This window comes from Haliotis rufescens, unplaced genomic scaffold (assembly GCF_023055435.1).
Source record: "Haliotis rufescens isolate VD_foot unplaced genomic scaffold, xgHalRufe1.0.p SCAF_19, whole genome shotgun sequence".
Taxonomy (NCBI): Eukaryota; Metazoa; Mollusca; class Gastropoda; order Lepetellida; family Haliotidae; genus Haliotis; species Haliotis rufescens.
In genome coordinates, this window is record NW_025963879.1 from 24220552 (window position 1) to 24240765 (window position 20214).

The 20214-nt window shown below is 40.1% G+C and overlaps 2 protein-coding genes across 2 annotated transcripts in view; both read right to left on the reverse strand.

Annotated features, from left to right (window-relative positions):
* Positions 1-172: 172 nt before the first annotated feature.
* Positions 173-7980, reverse strand: LOC125381625. The gene is made up of 3 exons (XM_048398718.1): positions 7897-7980; positions 1572-1750; positions 173-984 (listed from the first exon to the last, which is right to left on the reverse strand). Exons 1-3 carry the CDS (start codon positions 7959-7961, stop codon positions 173-175), a joined length of 1056 nt encoding a protein of 351 aa, XP_048254675.1. The 5' UTR covers positions 7962-7980.
* Positions 7981-14395: 6415 nt separating this feature from the next.
* Positions 14396-20214, reverse strand: part of LOC124135367 (cytochrome P450 monooxygenase 197-like) — a 34583-nt gene continuing 28764 nt past the window's right edge. Inside the window, exons 10-12 of the mRNA XM_046500672.2 lie at positions 19926-20098; positions 18458-18571; positions 14396-16901 (exon numbers count right to left, since the gene is read on the reverse strand). Coding sequence (XP_046356628.2) covers positions 16628-16901; positions 18458-18571; positions 19926-20098 — 561 coding nt within the window. The 3' untranslated portion in view covers positions 14396-16627. The remainder of the gene's footprint in view (positions 16902-18457; positions 18572-19925; positions 20099-20214) is intronic.

Consider the following 20214-nt stretch of genomic DNA (forward strand, 5'->3'; position numbering starts at 1 on the left):
CATGTTATGTAGAGAATGGTTATCTGTAGAGAATTACGAGTCTATCCCCTTTTGTTAATTGGTCTCTAAGCACTGAACCCGTGTTGTGTTGACAGCAACGTGGTATACATCTTTGATACACATCCTATTTGGGGTAATAAACCGGAAATACTGCTCAAAGCGACACATTCCATTAATTATCATCGAAATGTAACTTACATGTGCATTTAACATGATGAGTAGACTGTTCTACAGATATTGAGTGATCCCTCGAAGCTGCCTGATCTGTGACTGTTTCATGGATACTCTCTGGAACCTCCTCAGTCGAGAATCTTCTGGGTACACTTGGAGCTGTTGATTTTTGTTGTTCTATACTCGTATCTAAAAGTGATCCGGTCTTTCTAAATGATTGGAGCTGCACGTCATCTCGAGTTGTCCCTTCCGTACTTGCTGTTGCATCAGAACCATCAAATGTTGTATCTAAATATGATCTAGTCTTTCTAAATGATTGGAGCTGCACGTCATCTCGAGTTGTACGATCTGTTCTCCCTTCCGTACTTGCTGTTGCATCAGAACCATCAAATGCTGTTGCAGTGCCCCCTGAACCACCTCCTCTTGTTGCAATGTCTCTAAAACCACCCTGCGTTGTTGCACCACCTATGGAGCCACCTCCTGTTGTTTGGTGCCCATGCAATGTCTCTGTAACGCGTACAGATGCACTGGATTTCCTGCTGGAGTCAGATGAGCGATTGGTTTTTCCGTCCGATGGTTTGTTGAGTGTTGTATGCACGGCTGAAATGGACTTATTTGAGGATGTGGCGTTTTCTACTCCACCAATTGAACCTAGTGTTGGGCTTTTTATTTGAACATTTATGTCTTCCGCTTCCTTCTTGTTGGAGGAATCTTGCACACTGTTCGCCATGCACACAATATCATGCATAGCTTGTTGCAGTGCATTTTTTGCGGGAACACACCACATCTTGAATGTCTCGTTGCCTATTTGATCTGAAAAGCAAATGGTTGTATCAAAATGATGGCTTTTTAAAGAAATCATTATGTACTTTTATTTCCTTATCAACCGAAAAGCGTTACTCGTCATTGCAATGCGTCAGTGGAACTGTTACCACTTAAGGCGGCTACTTTTTCGGGACATCTTTAGTAAGTGAAAACAGTCATAAGGTTATGAGGGCAGCGACTGAAATAATATATAATTATGTTCAAACCACGTGTCCAGGTTTGTCAGAGGTCGTGTCAAATGAAAGTTGAGAGGAAGAAATTATTATAAATCCTGCAAGCTCACTTATCTATCATCGTGTTGGTTCGAATAACCTAACATGAACATAAAAAAGAAAGATATCATAGTCGTAAGTAGGTCATGTAGATTTCTATAAAAACGGGTAGCTATCAAATATTAGGGATTTTTGCCATGTATCCTTTTGCTGAAGAACATTCTTTGTGAATCCGATATTGTGATGAGAAAACAAGGTTCCCTTTAATTACTCTTTAATACCACATTAACACTAACTTTGAGGTTAAGAAAGTAAAGACCAATTTTATCCTTTCCATATCATGCATGGTTCGCTGGCACTAACCCGAGGCACCTTCAAGACTCAGACCCCATACGGATGCTGTTGGAAAGATTAGCTCATCTTCCTCTGCTGTCTCATGCTGTACCTGACAGGTATTGTGAATGGTGTTATACACAACCGCAGAGCAGGTTCTTTTCTGGAGACACACCTCAACGCAGAAGAGATGACCCCTATGGATGTGCCTGAAAGACAAAATGGTGTTTGTCTTCTAATAAAATCTTATTATATAGGCTATATCTTATATCTTCTAAGACTTTTTTTCACTGTGGTTTTGCGTGCTAAGACGTGCAGGTTTCGTACATTAAATTACACAGAGACTTTAAAATCCTATCACAATATACCATATATTATCAAGTCCCAAATTTGGCTTAATGTCCCATCCACCCTATTCATTGTAATTGTTAAACCCGTAATTTTTCATATTAATTATTGGGGGCACGGGTGGCCCAGTCGTCTAAGGCGCCGCGATTCGCTGTGCAGAGTTGCGTCCCTTGGGCACGACCGAAACCTATGATTGTGGGTACGAATCCCGGTTCGTCCCGATTATGTTTCTAGGTTTGTCAGCACCATACCCGTGCTCGTGGGTTTCACCGAAGTGGTAAACCAACATCACTTCGGACTTTCCTCCCACATTAAGCTGACACGCCGCGATATAACTAGAATACTGTTAAAAGCGGCGTTAAACCCAACTCACTAACTCATATTAATTATTCATTTGGTAAATTTTGTATCACTGATAGTTGGGAAGGGGTGTGCGATGCGGTTCCGGGGATGTGTTTGATGTGATATGCTTGATTTCAAGAATTAAACTCAGGCTCATAAAATCTGATCATCTCATGAATTGCGAGAACTGAGCGCTTCAATTTGATAATTAGTAGTTCCCAGATACACAAAGTTTTTTCAGGTGCTTTTCAAATGTCTTTGAAAGGTAACAAACAGGGTGATTGATCGATGCCATTCACATCCTCCTTCAACAAATGTCAAAACTAATGTCACAATGTAACATTACAAAAGAATCTCAAAGAACACATGGATCCTCTTCAAAAGATCGCCACACTCGATAAAATGGCTGATAATGTGTTTGATGAAAGAATCTGTGCCGTGAAGGCCCGAAATGACGTCCTTCATAAGGCATTGAAACACAGCCAGTGCGGTTTTTAAAACCCAAATGGCACACCTGTGCCCTTGTATAGTCCATCTCGTGTAGCAAAAGTAGAAATCTACTTTGCACTTACGGTAGTCAGATCTGATAATACCCATTCAAAAGGTCAAGGTCAGGACTGAATTTCAATCTTTGGAATTTTCGTCAGAATATGGGGAGCAAAAGAAACTATTTTAGCTGATTTTGTCGTATGCTTGATTTTCAGTTGAAAATATCTTAAGATAGCGATATTATATGAACATGAGCTGTACTGGCACTTAGTCAGCATTCAAAGAATGACATTTTTCTATTTTTTTAAAGTTACACATTAAAACTTGTAAAAACCAAAACAAGATTCACATAGAACACATATATTAGACATCTTATCTTTGAAAATCAAATTTAAATATCAAACATGGTCGGAGTCATGTGGTTGCAAATTCATGTCATACCCCAGCCTTCATTGAAATAATTGTCAATGCAATAACCAGTCTAGATTATCCACCAAAACAGATTAAGATTAAAGGGCGAAACAGCTGTGGAAATTATATGCAAGGACCACTGAAAATCCATGATGACACCAGGTGTTCGTGAATAGGGTAAGCATGTTCTGCCCTTGGAACACCTCAATTATACCCCTAAGATTTACCCAGCCACAGATTAAATGTGCTTTCTAAAATGGTGGTTAAATAGCACTAATCAAATTTAACAATATTTCTTTTCATTTTCAATTACATACAAACCTAACTAAACACAGTTCAGTTGGCTTTCATTTTGTCCACCGATAATCTAAATTTGATTGGTTCATTGCTCTTACAAACGCTTAAGTGTTCCTCTAACCTCGTGACCTAAGACCAACTGAAAGCAGGTGGACCCGAACAGTTCCTGAACTGACTCTCTAACAGCAAACAACAAATGAATGCCTTCTTCCCACTCAAAGCAGTAAACCTTTGTAACATTCTTAAAGGTCTCTCCAATGCACATTGTAACTCAGTGTGATAAGAATTATATTTGACCTGCCTAATCACCAACTCATACATGACAAGTATGAAGAACAAATTCAAGGCCAAATGGTCCCCCTTGCAATTTGCACATTGATGACATCTGTGCACTCTGTACTCCCATGTGAGCCACTGCAGCGAATACAGACTGTACTGAGAGTTCATCTCTTGGCACTGTATCCCAAATTTGGACATTTGTAACATCGGAGTGGGTTTGGTACATAAACATCCAGTCCAATACCAAAATATCCTGCTTTGATGGATTTAGGAAATTTGGAAAGGGAAAAGGAAAGGTTGGTCCTGTTATTATTAAACCTTGTTTTCTTATGAAACGCATGACAGCTGAAACACCTTGTGTTTTTCAGTTTTCAGTTCAGTCACAATCTCTTCTTCATGCATGTAAGACAGATATCGGTCTCTGTCTCTTACAATCCAAGGAAACGAGTTCAGTGTTCTGTGTGAGACAGCAACCTCTACATTTGCAAATTGACTGATTGACAGGGTTAGAGACTGCTGTCTCCTTGCACACTTCAAAAGTGTGGAGCCGTTATGGAGGCGGGCGACATTTTCAACTGTGCCACAACAACCATTTATGACCTTGGAAATGGCAAACAAGTTCAGTTTCATAGGTTGATGATCTGATGCCTCGATTACAATGAATCGAGCGCAGGAATCCAACTGGAGATCAGTTTCGTCATCTGAAGAAACCACTGAACCAGAGTGTTTTATAGATATAATGAAAGAAAGTGGTTCTGCACCCCTCCTTCCCGTCAACCACTGAGTATCAACAAGGACAGGGTCTTATTGCATAGGATATCCAAAATGCAAAACACCAGGGCTACAGGGGTGTTATACGCCAGCAAATATATCATGAATAGCTATATTTGTCTACCAAATTAACTGTCAGGCTGGTTATGCCCATACCAATAGTTTAGAGACATACAGAATTCGGCGGTCAACACTACCAGATTGCCGCATGAGCCACCACCTTTTGACATTGGACTCTAGGCAATATATTACTTTAATAATTAGCGTTTTCAAAAACCAAGACCAAGCAATATATTTGTGAAAAATAAAAAGCGCAGGGGACATTTTGTGATTAGGTTTTTCTAACCCCTGACTTGCATGAAAAGTCCTAGAAAAGTATGACACATCTTAACGCAATATAGGCTTGAAGAAATGAGCTAAATCTTATCACAAGTTGTCCTAACACCCAAAAATGACCGTCCATAAGAGTATCATGTGCCAAACTCATTACTTGTTCATGATATCTTTGTGGAACCAGAATCTGCTGAGAGAATGTCTACTCTTCTTCAGCAGAAACTTCAGGGTGTCTTCATTTTCTTATCAAAACATATTTTTTTGTAGTGGAAACAAACAGGTTAGAAATTGAGTTTAAGGATCGTCACCCTACGAGGAAATGAGCTGCGTCCAATAGAATACAGGGTCAGCTAACTAAAAATGTGTATTGCTCGAAATTACTCTCACTTGAAGAAAAGGTGTCTTGAAAGTAGCAGCAAGTGGCATCTTTTTCGTTTGAAATCTCCTGGGAGATCTTGTTGGCCATATAACGAGTCACAGCACATGAAGGAAATATACGTGGAATGTCTTCCTGAAGGGAAACAGTGCTCTCTGGAGAGAATCACCAATACCCAATAATAAAGCATCTGTTGCCACCGTTTAAATTTTTTTGATCTAATCTGACATTACTTTTCTAGACACGTCAAAGAAATTGTGATCTCTCTCCTCTCTCTTCTCCTATTTGAAATTCTATCACCTATTTTTCATTTTGAATTTCAAATTCTCAAAATTTTAGTTCTCTTTAAAATTCCACTTCCAGCTCTTTAGTTCAATTCTTTCAGATTTATTGCAATCTGCAATGCCATCTTGTTACTTATTTTCACTTTTTCTCATTGAAGGCTACAGTGTCTTGCAATAATTACAAAGCTGTAGGTAACATTTCTGATTTCTTCAAAACCCTGATTAGAGATTCATCAAAATTATCACCTCTTTATCTCCATATTACGTATTCCAATTAAACAATAATCCCATGTAAAGCAAGGAGAGTAGATAGTGTGTTTTGCAATAAATATTTTTACAGATGTAGAATTTTCAGCAAATGTTTTTCATATCCCACATGATCTCCCAATGACTGTAAAGAGGTGGTCTCCAAATTGAAATCAGTCAGTACAAAACTAAATCGTGAAAGCAGTAAATGACCACACAAGATTAATGTATATTCAACAAATTATATTTGAATAAACCGTTTTATGTTTACAATCAAAACGGACAATACAATGAGTACAAAAGTGGCAAAGAGTATGTAACACCCCCTATTATATATGTCAGTGCACTCACAAATACCCAGAATTTAGTCACTGCGAAACGTCTTGAAACACGCCGGCCTCGGTTCTGGAATCCAGAATAGAGTTGGAAGCTGTCCAGAGTGGTATTGCTCTATGCACTTTGCGTTCATAACTAACATGTCTCCCCATTTATTAACAGAATTATTGGCTTTCAAAAGAGCCAAGCCCTCAGTAGCCATTACAGTCTGGGGCCGTCTAAATCTCAGACTTTATCAGTTTGTAGTAACCGTTGATCCCCTGCATGGTATGTAGACGACGATACCCAGCTTACATAGTCTCCTGATTCTTGTTTGTCGGGTCGCCCTACGACTCAAAGAATTTCGCGTTGATGAGGTCACTGTCAAGATGCGATTACTGAGATTCAGTGTTTACAGATACTGGTCGTAATGGTGACGTGCAATCTGTCCGCTCTTGGTGATGTTTGACGTATCACCTGTCTATCTGACTATTGAATCAGGTTTATAAAGACGTTGACAGCGGAAGGTACTCGACACATGGATGTGGCTTGCTCCCATCAATAACAAATGTTTGACTTTCAGTGTTCTGCTGTGCATGGCGTTCTGGTTGCGCTTTTTCATCAATGTGTGTGTTTAATGACACAAGATGGTGCGAAATCCAACCCCCATTAGGCACTCGGCTTTCCATTTCATTTGCCTTGGCATTGAATTACAGATCTTACAGTGTGTGAGTGAATGAGTGGTTTCATCTCGGTAAAGAACAATAACGATGAACATAACACATTGAACCCATTTATGGTGAATAGCAGCTGGATCTTCACATTAAAACAAGAAAAGGTAAGACTCTATTATCCAGAAGGATTACTCGCAAATATGATAACGAATACGAACCTTAAAAGTTACATAGAATTAATAAATACCACAGTCACAAGCCTACCCTGCCGCCTCCATTGCCCGTAAGTATATAAAACATAAGGTGAATAAATGCTTGAAAATAAAAGCAGTAAAACCCTTTCCACAATCATAAGAAATATCTTCTAAACGCAGAGTCTATTATTGTGTTTATGAATCTCCATCAAACAGTGATGACACCAGGTGTTCGCTAAAAGGTGAGCGTATCCTGCCCTACCGGTGGCATACATCACAAAGACATGCAAAGGAAAGTCAAGTGTTCGCAAAATAAACCCGAGGAAACCAGAAACATATGGTACAAATCAAAACGGAATTGCATTGGACATAATTATTATCACTGACGCGTCAAATTTGGAAATGTCATCCACAACTCTACCATAAAACGTTTTGAAACTTTTTGTAAGCCCTTCAATGTTGTAATGAAAAACCTTTTCAGCAAGAGTGATATGACGCTATTTGAAATGTTCGTAGAAAGAGATTGTATCTCAAAAGTTGCTAAATGCAGACACCAAAGGCTGGAGCTGCATGAATGATGCTCGACATAAAGGGAACGTTATCTATTGAAAAGTTGAAGTCATCCCTCTTGTCATACAGAATTGTGGAAATGTTTTGTCACTCTGAATCCGTATGCTTATATTTAAATATCAAATAGATGAGCCGGTTTCACTAGTCTCTTTAATGTTTAGCTCAGGTGGGTAAAACAGTAGAAGGTAATGTCCTCCATAAACCCATAAAACGCTTTACAAATTTTACTAAGGTCGTGCATGTTGTAACCCTGAGCCCCATTCTACAAAGCGATCTTAAAGCTACGACTGTCGTAGGTGTATGTCAAAGTATGGGAGTCTTAGCTTCGATCGCATGTAGGACGGGTCCCAGGTGAAACAACTTTTGAAAACTGGCGCATGAAAGTTTAAGTCATCCCTCATAGATCCATAAACTGAAATGTCCTACCTCGATATGGCAAAGGTGTCAATGATGGAAACCAGGATAACCACAAGGTGACATTTTCCCACCATTCTTTAACTTACAACCACAGGATCACACGTTTTCAGAGTTTGTTCTCTGAAGTACATAGGGTACGAGAGCTGGACAATACCTCGTACATGTACGTCTATGCCTTTGCTTGGTAGCTGCTTGCTACCTTTCTGTCCCTAGATAGAATTACAAGTGTAAACAGGCTTCTTGTCGTATCAGGTACAATGTCTGTCATTAATCATTCAGGACAGTCCCACATAAACAGAGAAAAACATTTGGTTCGAATAGCCACGTCTGTTGTATATAATATCCTACTCGCACCAATCTTTATATATTTAGAATGATATTATGTTTAATACTGACATTAACTCGACCATCAAACACAGCAACACACCTACTTCTGGACTGATAGGTTGGTTAGAGATAATACTTTTTGTTGGAGGCAGAATATCATTTCATTGACTGTTTCAAGGCAATTACTATTTCACTTAATTTTAAGGGATTTTTTTATTTCGAAATAAATCTATTAGATAATTTGTGTAAATTGGATTTGATTGTTGTTTAAGGTCACACTCAGCAATAATCTATCAGGCGGGCTGTAAATAATCAAGTCTGGTGCAGGCAATCAAGTGATTGATAATTTACCAACGATCCACAACTTTTTGTACGATGATCTAACTCACCAATGCTGACCTCCCAACCCATTACGTCGCCTCTTACGACCCTTGCACAAAGGCGTCATTGTTTGGGTGACAGTTCAATTAATTTCAAAAACGATAATCACAAACCTTTCAAAATGGGTGAAGAATAGTTGGTTCAGTTATAACATAGTTTTGTCATTCATACAACAGAGAATCAAGGGGCAAAATTGTTTTACTGCATTAACGTTTGCCCAACTCGAGTGTTCATACGAATAAACATATAAATCAGCACTTAGATCTTTAAAATTGGATAACTGAGTCAGTTTCTAACAGTAAACGTTAATTCATTCTGTCACTGGCGACCATCTTGTAACAATGGCGGCCATTTTGGAGTTCAATTGGCCAACGCGTAACACAAGGAGACAATTCATGCACATTTTGTTGGTTGCGTCACTATTTGAGTGATTCTCACCCAGGCTCTCACGAGCACGGGCATGGTGCTGACAAACCTAGAAACATAATCGGGACGAACCGGGATTCGAACCCACAAACATAGGTTTCTGGCGTGCTCAAGGGACGCAACTCTGCACAGCGAATCGCGGCTCCTTAGACGACTGGAGCACCCGTGCCCCCGCACAAAGTGAGCCCTGTAGGTAACATGTTAATGTATACAGAACAAATGACGTATTTCCCAGGCTTAAAGTGCATTTACAGTTTTCAGAGCACGCGGAATGGCAATGATCAGTTACTCCTGGGCCTGTGTTATATGCATGGCTATCATTATTAATGCATTGCACTGTTAACGTATACAGTCTCCGCAATCAGTCAAACAACCATCTCCTTTTATGCAGTTATTCAATTGTTCATGGGCATGGTCCATGGCTTTGGCAGAGAAAACTTGGGCAAAATATGTGCACGACATGTGCACGAATGTTTATTCAAAGTTTCACAAGTTGATTTACAATACCCGTTTTATCAGTTATCAATTGATCCCAAGTTTAAGATGGTGTACCCTTACCTTTGATTTTCTTACTCGTGTTCATGATCAATACCTTGGACATAGTGGCACTACGTGAATTTATTTTGGAGACATAATGTTTGCCATCACTGACTTATGTTTTGTCTAGAAGTACGCTGGGTTTCAGAATTAATAATTTTGAATTTAGTTCCCATCATGTTCCCTGGCGACGGAAATGGTGTTCAGCCTTTTTTGTTGCCTTCCCAAGCTTGTTTGCAATCATTGTTAAATCAAGGTTGACATATGTGAGAATTTGTAGAAGACTTCGTAATATATTCATCAGCTATTTTATGAAGTTCATTGAAGATTGGGGTTGGGAGCTTCAATAAAATGATCAACTTGTCAGTGCAAAGAATTTCATAAAAAGCCAAGTTGGCCGAAGTAAAATTCCATTATGATGACGGAAGAAGGCATCATGGACTGACCAATCAAATTGATTATGTAAATTTGAATCGACAACTGACAAGTCCAGACAAGAATAATTACCCGTTGCAGGATGTAATTAAAATGCATTAATCGTTATTTAAGTATAAAATCCTCTAGTAAGGTAATCAGGACGAATCGGGAATTCGAACACACGCTCATAGGGTTCTGGCACTCATAGGTTTCTGGCACGCCTAGGGGGCGCCACTCTTCACAGCGAATTCATCGATTTGAGAGAGTGAGCGAGTTTATTTATAATAATAATAATAATTGTCCATTTGTATGGCAACCTTTTTCATGCTGAATATCAAGCTCAAAGCTCATTATTACCCCCGTCATTCTTATCTCTAAGGGGAATATATAGACGACCTAGCTGCCTGTTGAAATATTATCACCGCGGTGGAAATACTTTTCTGTATTTTCATTTTAGTTTTTGACATTTTCGCTTTTGTTTTTGACATTTTAGTTTTTGTTTTTGACATTTTCATTTTAGTTTTTGACATTTCCGCTGCACATTTCAGCGATTCAATAGCTACTTGAAAGTACATTTTCCATGTTTACGGTTGTTTTTATACATGATTTATCACATATTTGTATGACAAATTGTGTTAATTTGCAAAAGGTTATGATAAAAGTAAGTGAAATATCAAAATATTGAAAAACAGACTCCATGTCCAGTGCCGTAGTTAACTACGCCCTTGATGTCCCCCATGGGTCACCGTATTTATATGATAGAGGAGAATTATGTAGGTCAGATGGAGTCCGTTACTTGTAAACAATTTTGTTTCGCTTTGTCACTATAGCTACAGTTATTAATTATTTAGGAAGGACAGAAACAAAACTGGTGTACTGAAATGAACTTCACGTTGCTATGTTGCACTCTTGTTATTGTTATTCTATCTGAAAACCGTTCATGGTCTGAAGAATCTCAGGATCCTGTGTTATATTTTACTATGTTTGGTCACAGGAGTCCGTATCTAAAAATAGACGCCCTCATGCATATTCATGACCATCTCCACACGCGAGCCCGAAGGGCTTCGGGCATGAGGGCGTCTATTTTTAGATACGGACTCCTGTGGTTTAGTTTACCCCACAACAATACTCGAATTGAACGCGAGTAACATCTTGTTCAAAGGCAAAGACATGTTCCAAATAGGACTGAGTTTGGGAGTGGATAGTGGATGCTGTGTCCCTTGTAAAAGCTTCGAGCTAGTTATAAGAACTGGTACTCCCACAAAATAAGGTTTCCGGCCAGATTATGCATGTTAAGAGGTAATAATCTTACGTCCAACCAAATAAATGGTATCATGTTACTGGTAATAATGGAATCAAAATGTGCCTCAGGATTGTATTAGCTAATTAGTTATAGTCAGATCACGAGGGCGAACGCCAGAATGCTCTCGTGGCTTAAAACGTTGTGCTTTATGTATGACCTGCGGCTATTCATGGTAAGAATATATGTTCCCAGCAACCTGTGTAGATGGTAAGACACGAATAAATAGATCGAGAGGTCGGGGTACGAGTGATTGCATGTCATCGTATCTTAATTACGTTGTACGATGGTCATGACTCTCAGTCAGTGGATTGTCTGGGCAAGACTCGATTATTTACAGACCGCCGTTATATCACTGGAATATTGCTGTGTGCTCAACCATACAAAACATACATTGGTGGCGTTCTGATAATGGTTGCTATCACCGACAACGAGGTCATCTGTCACAAAGCCATATTGTACACCCATTCGTGACAAACTCGAGTTATTCCGGGACAAGCCGAAAAGCGTCTCGTGCCCCTCTCATGGCCATTTTTTCGACCGGGTTCCGTCTTAGCGCAAACGGGCATACCTAAAACAATTGTCAACTCGTTGCGTAATGGTTCACATATATTTCCACATATATTATATATATTTCAAATGCAATTTAAAGCACATCGGGACATGCGGAATTATACAGTATGAATGAACACATTTAACTGTGTCTTGGGTATATTTTTAGATGCAAGACATATGTAAAATCAAAAATTATTTCTGAGGGATTCTTTGACGCAGAACTTGAAATCATACGCGCATTCTGATTGGTTTGTCGTATTTTCGCGCATAACATTCATCGATAGGGGGACGAGTCTTCTTGCAGGTCACGGAAAGGGGCGAGCGGTGACAAATGGCTGTACACCTTGAGTACCCCGAGTGACGTCATAGTTATTGGTATTTAGTTTTCACTCAGAACTTCAAGGCAACACATGCTGGTTTCACGACACTGTGGGTAACTATATTTGGGATAGGGCAGATGGTAACATTATTTTATCAACAGCTGACTAGTCCAGGGGTCGACATGACCGGGAATGTATTTTACAGCTGGCAATACCACTGGCGACTGACATTGTGTCCCATAATGCAACAAACACTACATCCGGAAAGGACAAGGAACAACGCCCTCATACTAGATTCTCTGTTTGTGGTTGGGTATGAGCCAAGTGGTAGAGGTATTAGTCTACCAGCCCAAAAGCCCGGGTTCAAATCTATATTCTGGTGAATCTATATATTGTGTTCCTGCAATATTTCTACTCTGGTGTAAAATTCAGTCACTCAGTCGCTCGCTCACTTGAAACGTCATAATACAGAACTCAATCTGTGGACGTCGTCTGTAGCGACCAGAACTCAGATAAACAGTCCATAATTTCATAAACCCCATTTACTGCGGCAATGCTTTCGGTTAGCTCTAAAAGGAATGGCGATATATATGCGGAATATGATTCAGTTTATATTATTTTGGGGAACCATACTGAATATCATCTTTTGTATATTTCCATGTTCCATTCCAAATAAATTCTTCACTATAAATTGGGAACGCCTTGATTGTTTTGTTATTTTGAACTTGTCAAATATTCACACGCCTTTATGTGCGGCAAAATTCACATTCATGCACTACTGTCGTCGACTTTTCCTGTTTCTGTTGACGACTGTCAAAGAGATGAAATATGAAGACAGGTCAGTTGTTTTGCATGTCACCAATTCAAGTCATACCATTGAAGATCATCGTTTTGTCACCCAAATGTCACCACGCTATATCTCATATGTTCACTGTATTATAGAATAAATATGACAATGAGGATGACATTCTTTCATTGTTCTTAAGACAACCTATACAACACAAGCATTTACTTATATAATATACATAATGTACACATGTGCGCTGGTTATACCTTACTGTTCTATATTTCCATAATCTTGAACATAGTATGGACACGTTTAGCAAGAATAAGTATTGTTTCGTATCATTTGATAAAAGAATGGATCTTATGGATCTTATATCATGGCAATTAATAATATTAGAGGGAAAACATGAATACCGTTTTCGACATTCTAAGCGCCTAGAGCGCTCTCAAAATTAGAAACATGAGGCTCCTATTAGAATATTATTTCGGTAGAAAAAACAGTGTTGATAAATACATTTCGTGGTTTATGCTGACAGCCTGAAATGTTTATATAGGACATATATATTTTTCCAGAATTTAATTGCCTATAATTAAGGGTGCATATGACACACGAGTGTGTATTATACGCGAATAAATAAGTCTTGTGTACATTGATCAATCCGAAGGGGTGCTTATTGGGATTGTTCACTAGCCAGTATATTAGCAAATATCGCCGTGGGCGCTTATTACGTCGAATACGGTAGACTAAAAGATAACAAGTTCCAAAGAGTTATGGATGTGTTATGGATGTGATACGAATGTGGTACGGGTGGTACGGTCGTGGTACGAGTGTGTTATGGTCGATACGGATGCGTTACGGATGGTACAGATGTGATACGGGTGTGTTAAAGATGGTACGGATGTGGTACGGGTGTGGTACGAATGTGTGACGGATGGTACGGGTGTGGTACGAATGTACTACGGATGGTACGAATGTGTTACGGGTGTGTTACAGATGGTACGGACTCGGTACTTATGTGTTACGGGTGTGGTGCGGATGTGTTACTGATGGGACGTATGTGTTACGGATGTGGTATGCATGTGTTACTGATGGTACGTATGTGTTACGGATGTGGTATGAATGTGTTACTGATGGTACGTATGTGTTACTGATTGTACGTATGTGTTACGGATGTGGCATGAATGTGTTACTGATGGTACGGATGTGTTACTGATGATACGTATGTGTTACGGATACTACGAATGTAACGGGCTGTACGGTGTGTTACTGATGGTACGGATGTGTTACTGATGATACGTATGTGTTACGGATGTGGTATGAATGTGTTACTGATGGTACGGATGTGTTACTGATGATACGTATGTGTTACGGATGTGGTACGGATGGTACGGTGTGTTCCGCCTTGAATAAAGCACACACAATACGTGTGACATGAACAAGTATTTAAACATCAAACATATGTAAGATAGTGTTTATTACACAAAATAAAATATACAGCTCTTAGTTCCGTTGTACAAAACCTTCATACATAAAAGTTCTTTTGTACTGTCTTTGTCAAGTATTCACTAAAGAGAATCTCATCAATATCCATGTCTGCACACTTCTGACACACCAACTGTTATACTACAAACCGGACTTGACAGGAAACCCGAAACCCGAATTGTATCACAGACTTGTCGGCAAGAGTTGCGTGCCTTCCATCACAATCTCATGTACAGATATTTACAGTAATCAAATGCTCGTGATTCAGAAATATCGAAATATTGAGCATGATATCACAATCAATTTACCTATAATATATACAGTATACAGTACATAAATATAAAAGCATTGAGCTTCAACAGGATTTGAATAGCGCAGTAAACATTATTCAAATCTAATTTCAAATGAAAATTAATATAATACATATCACGTTCTTTAACAAGATGGAAGAAAAATATAAAATAATATCATAGCAATTAAAGCTTTTGACCTGCCACTCCTGGCAAAGCAAAACGGGGGAAAAGAAACTCACTGGCTATAAAAAACAATGCTTTTTGTGTTGAGAATACAATGTTATCAAAGACACATATATACACACACGCACCCATGCACACAGAGAGAAGAGAGAGAATAATGTTTATTATAGTGTCACATGTTATATACACTTCATACTAAAACACGAACACGAACAGTAAAATATAACATCCGACCAGGTATGGTCTACGAGACACTTAGACATAAAAGCAAATTCTAACGCCATGGTCTGGGTTAGGTAAAATAAGACATATACTAACACAATGTTTAAAATTAAGGTTAGGATATGAACACGCACGCACACACACACACAACACTTCCACTTCATCAATTTGGCAAAAGGTACTTTCAATATCTGAAAATTTGAAAATCAGTCAAATTTGCTAGAACTCGATGTCACTCTTACACAACCATTACCAAGCCTCGACATGTTTTCGAACATGCGTAAACTGAGGTTAACATGAGTTCACAGTCTTCATCAAGATAATCTTGGGCAGTACCTGAAATACCACACATAAAATGCAACCTTGTACCCACGTTTTACTTGAGTGAGTTATGTTTAACGCCGCTTTTAACAGTTTTCCAGTTATAGCACGGCGTGTCAGCGTAATGTGGGAGGAAAGCCCGAAGTGATGTAGGTCTTAGACGTTTACCAATTCGGTGAAACCCACGAGCACGGGTATGGTGCTAACAAACCTAGAAACATAATCGGGACGAACCGGGATTCGAACCCACAATCATAGGTTTCTGGCGTGCCCAAGGGACGCAACTCTGCACAGCGAATCGCGGCGCCTTAGACGACTGGGCCACGCGTGCCCCCGTTATACTTGAATATTCCAAATATTAAATCGGAAGGACGATGGGCTACTGGCTCAACATTTTCTTTTTAGAAAATGTAAAAACAAAATAATTAATTCAAATTATCCAAGCAATCAGTGTCCTTACACAAAAAAATGCCTGGTCAATATTAATTATAACCCTTTAGCAATATTAATTATAGCACTTTAGAGAGTTCATGAGTTTAAAAGGGGACTATGTGATTGACTGTAGAAAACAGTTTGAATGTTAAAACCCACCACGAAAGTGTTGATACATGTCTGCAGGGTGAGATGTTACGGTGAATATTTGGGTACACGAGAAATTCACACCGAACCCCTGATCATTGGCACAAACAAAACATATGCCGCCGGATACCGTCATCTGGAATGTACCACATAAGACGAACCTATTCTTCAGTACCGACCCGACCGCCTTACATTTGACAGCTTATCTTGAATTCATATCGCTTTCTCGAACATTGGACACGGTCCCAACTTTGACTTCTATAGAATTGTGTACCTTTATCTCGAATTTGTCTTTTGCACATTGAATATGTTTCACAAGCACATGCCATGCTATCTCGAATGTCAGGACATCTCGAATTACAACATGGTCCCACTAGGTTCGAGATACCGGGGTCCGACTGTATTGTTAAATATCATCTTTCATGCAGGCATCAAAAGATGCGGAATGAAACACGTCACTAGAAACACACAAAGTCTGTTTCTTATCGTCTCTTAACCGTCTTCATCACTCGGTCACACTCTGATCCATTCGTGACCAACTCGTGTTATTCCGGGACAAACCGAATGCAGGTGACGGAAAGGGGCGAGTGGTGACGAATGACTCTGATCTTTACATGTTGACGGGGCGCGTCTGCAGGGTCAGCGGGGGGTCTGGGAACATGGTGATGCACTTCTTTCTGCCATAGTCCGTGTCATCCTTCGTAAACTGAAGGTCTCGTAACAACAAGCCCAATGTCACCTTCATCTCCATCATGGCAAATTTGTTGCCGAGGCACATCTTATTTCCGGCGCCAAACGGACGCCATTTTGTGTTTTCTTGCTTTTCCTGGTGCAGGAACCGCTCCGGCTGAAACTCGTCGGGTTCCTCCCAGTAGGCGGGATTCCTGAACATACAAATTCACAAAAAATAAATCCACTTTCTGGTACAATTACAATGGCTAGATATAAACTCTTCAAATGATAAACCACCCCGTGGGGATTACAAGTTAGTTTTGGTCTCTAGCAACTAATGCTGGTCACAAGATTGATTGGTTTGTTGTCTAACGCCGCACTCAGCAATAGTCCAGCTATATGACGGCGGTCTGTAAATAATCGAGTCTGGACCAGACAATCCAGTACTAGTGATTAATATCATAAGCATCGATCCACGCAATTGGGATCGATGACACGCATCAACCAAGTCAGCCAGCCTGACCACCCGATCCCGTTAGTCGCCTTTTACGACAAGCATAGTTGCCTTTTACGGCAAGTATGGGTTGCTGAAGACCTATTCTACCCCGGATCTTCACGGGTCGCTGGTCACAAGAGGCCATAATGGATCGGTGACTTGGTTGATTGCGAGTCATTGTTCCCGACAGCGTGGGTCGTTGGTCACAACATCGATCACTGGTTTGTCTTGTGCAGACTGAATTATTCACACGCTGGAATATTGCTGAGTGCGGCGTGAAATAAAATAAACAAACAACTGTCAGACAACGTTGTGGGAGAAAGATTTGCCAAAATGTGTCGAGATCTGCAGAACATCATCCACCATTATAATTCATGATTTCCTAAACGGTTACTTAAAGGCGGGCGTCGCTATATTATACTGGAGCAGTCTCAGTGTTAACAAACCGTAAACAACGTCTCACATGACCTTAAACAAGAAACAAACTGCATTGCTAAAATAGTGGGTGTTTAGCATGCTGAACACATCAGGGAAGACGGGCATATATAAATCGGATTTTGTTCTTTTCGTCATAGTATTAAAACGGACTGATCACAGCCTATTCATATCTACGAGGAACCCCTTTTTCCGTCGACAGTCAAATTGAAATGGGTTATTAAACTGGTTGAGAAGGGTGGTCTGTGGTCAGTCTAAGCCTTCCCTGGTCACACCTATATCTTCACGGGAACAACAGTCCACATTATCCACAGATATGGTATATAATGTTCATTATACTCCACTCCCGAACTCGTCGCTGTAGGTTCTTGTTTAAACTGTACTCTTTCTTGTATTGACTGCTAAATCGGTCCATATATCATATTGTAAGGGGGCATTCAAATGTTAACGCTTGGGATTCGAACTCCGAAACGTATTATATTTAAGACACTGACATTAACATTCTGCCACTTGGGAGGCGTGGTGGAATATGTACATGAATGTTGGAAACGTGTTACGATTTGGCATAATAATATTTTATGTCCGTTTCAATTACTTGCCTCAGCCCTGATGCGTTTACATCACATGAAATGGCGAATGAATATTTACTCGCCCAGAGTTGGGGTAAAAATTAGTTATACTGTACTTTCATAGGTCTGTGGGTGAATACACCAACAATTTCGAAATTTTAAAATTTTAAAACTTAAAAAATTTAAAAAATTAAATTGGCTGATACCCCTCGAAATGAATTGCTCCGATCCTTATTATACCCCCTCACTCACACACTAAAGAACCCACCTGTGTAGTGCCTCCACACAGAGAGTGACGATGGTGCCGGCAGGAATGTGGTAGCCGTTGATGACGTCGTCCCTGACGGCCTGCTTGTTGTAGTTGGTAATAACGGGGTGAAACCTGGCAACAACAACGTGATTGTTGGACATGGCATACGCGTTATGTAAACAGGGTCAAGTACGGCGGTTGGTGAGCCTATGGGCGGGAAAATGTAAATAGGTGAGGTGAGGTGAAATGGGGTTTAACGTCGCGTCAAAGATTAATGCACTTATATAGCGACGTGCATGTACGTGTGTGTGTTTGTGTGGCTGCTTGTACTAGTCCGGACTAATGCCGATTAATAGTGCTAGCTCACTGAGATACCATGCCGCAGTTTAACATGAATACCCCACTCAGACACAGTATACTGACTCCGAGCCGACCAGGCTTTAGCCCCTTAATGCCGAGCGCCAGACAGGGTAACAACAAGTACCATCTTTTAACATCTTTTAGTATGACGTGGCCGGGGATCGAACCCCGGACCTTCCGCTTTCCGGGCTGACGCGCTACCACTAGACCACGGAGGCGGTCTGAAAAGTTAATAAAGGCGGAGTGCGCTTGTACACCTTGTGTCCAGATCAAACGATGACCTCGTCCTTGCCGCCATGGTCACAACCTTTTGTCACACATCGTGTTGCAGACTTGCTCTTAATGTTTGATCACATCAACTTTATACGCATCTGCCAAAGTTTGTTTCCTCACAAACCAACTATCAATGTTTCATCACAGAACCTCTATCAATGTTTGACCACCGACCCTCCATTGATCACAGATCACTATTAATGTTTGATCACAGACTATCTGTATTTGATCACAGACCCTCTATCGGTGTTTGACCACCGACTCTCTATGAATGTTTGACCACCGACCCTCTATAAATGTTTGATAAGAGACCATTATCAATGTTTGACCCCCGACCCTCTATCAATGTTTAACCACTGACCCTCTATCAATGTTTGATCACCGACCCTCTATCAATGTTTGATCACAGACCCTCTATCAATGTTTGACCACCGACCCTCTATCAATGTTTACCATCGACTCTCTATCAATGTTTGATCACAAACCCTCTATCAATGTTTGATCACAGACCCTCTATCAATGTTTGCCCACAGACCGTGTACAAATGTTTGACAACAGACCCTCTAACACACACGTGACTGACACACCTGTAATGATTGGAACACCTTCGTACACGCGGGAACATTCGAGATCTGGCAATTTTTGAGTACAAGACATTTCTAGAAATCTCATCCTTCTTCTCAACACAGGGCAACCCAAGAATACTAATATTGAAACCAAAACCCACACCATTCTACAAATATTTCAACTTGATTAAGGCATGGACATTGTCGGTTTCTCTTATGTTTTGCCATGAACCATTCATTAGACTCGTCGTCCAAACAAAGCATAAAGACAAGTCTATCATCCCCACCTTAACGTCTCCTTGATCACACTCTCCAGATACTTCAACTTGTGAAGATGGGCGTCTGTGATTGGTTCACCCCTCGGAGGCAGGTGCGTGGTGACCTCTGACCTGACTCGTTGCTGTATTTCCGGTCTAGTGGCCAAAACAAGGAGACACCAGGACATGCAAGTGGCTGTATTCTGCGGAAGAAGTCACAGGTTGTTTTTCTTCAAGTTTGTGATAATGTAGGCACAGTATGCATATTATAAAGCCCAATAAAACAACATGACAAAGTGTTTTTCTCCGTATGGTAAAG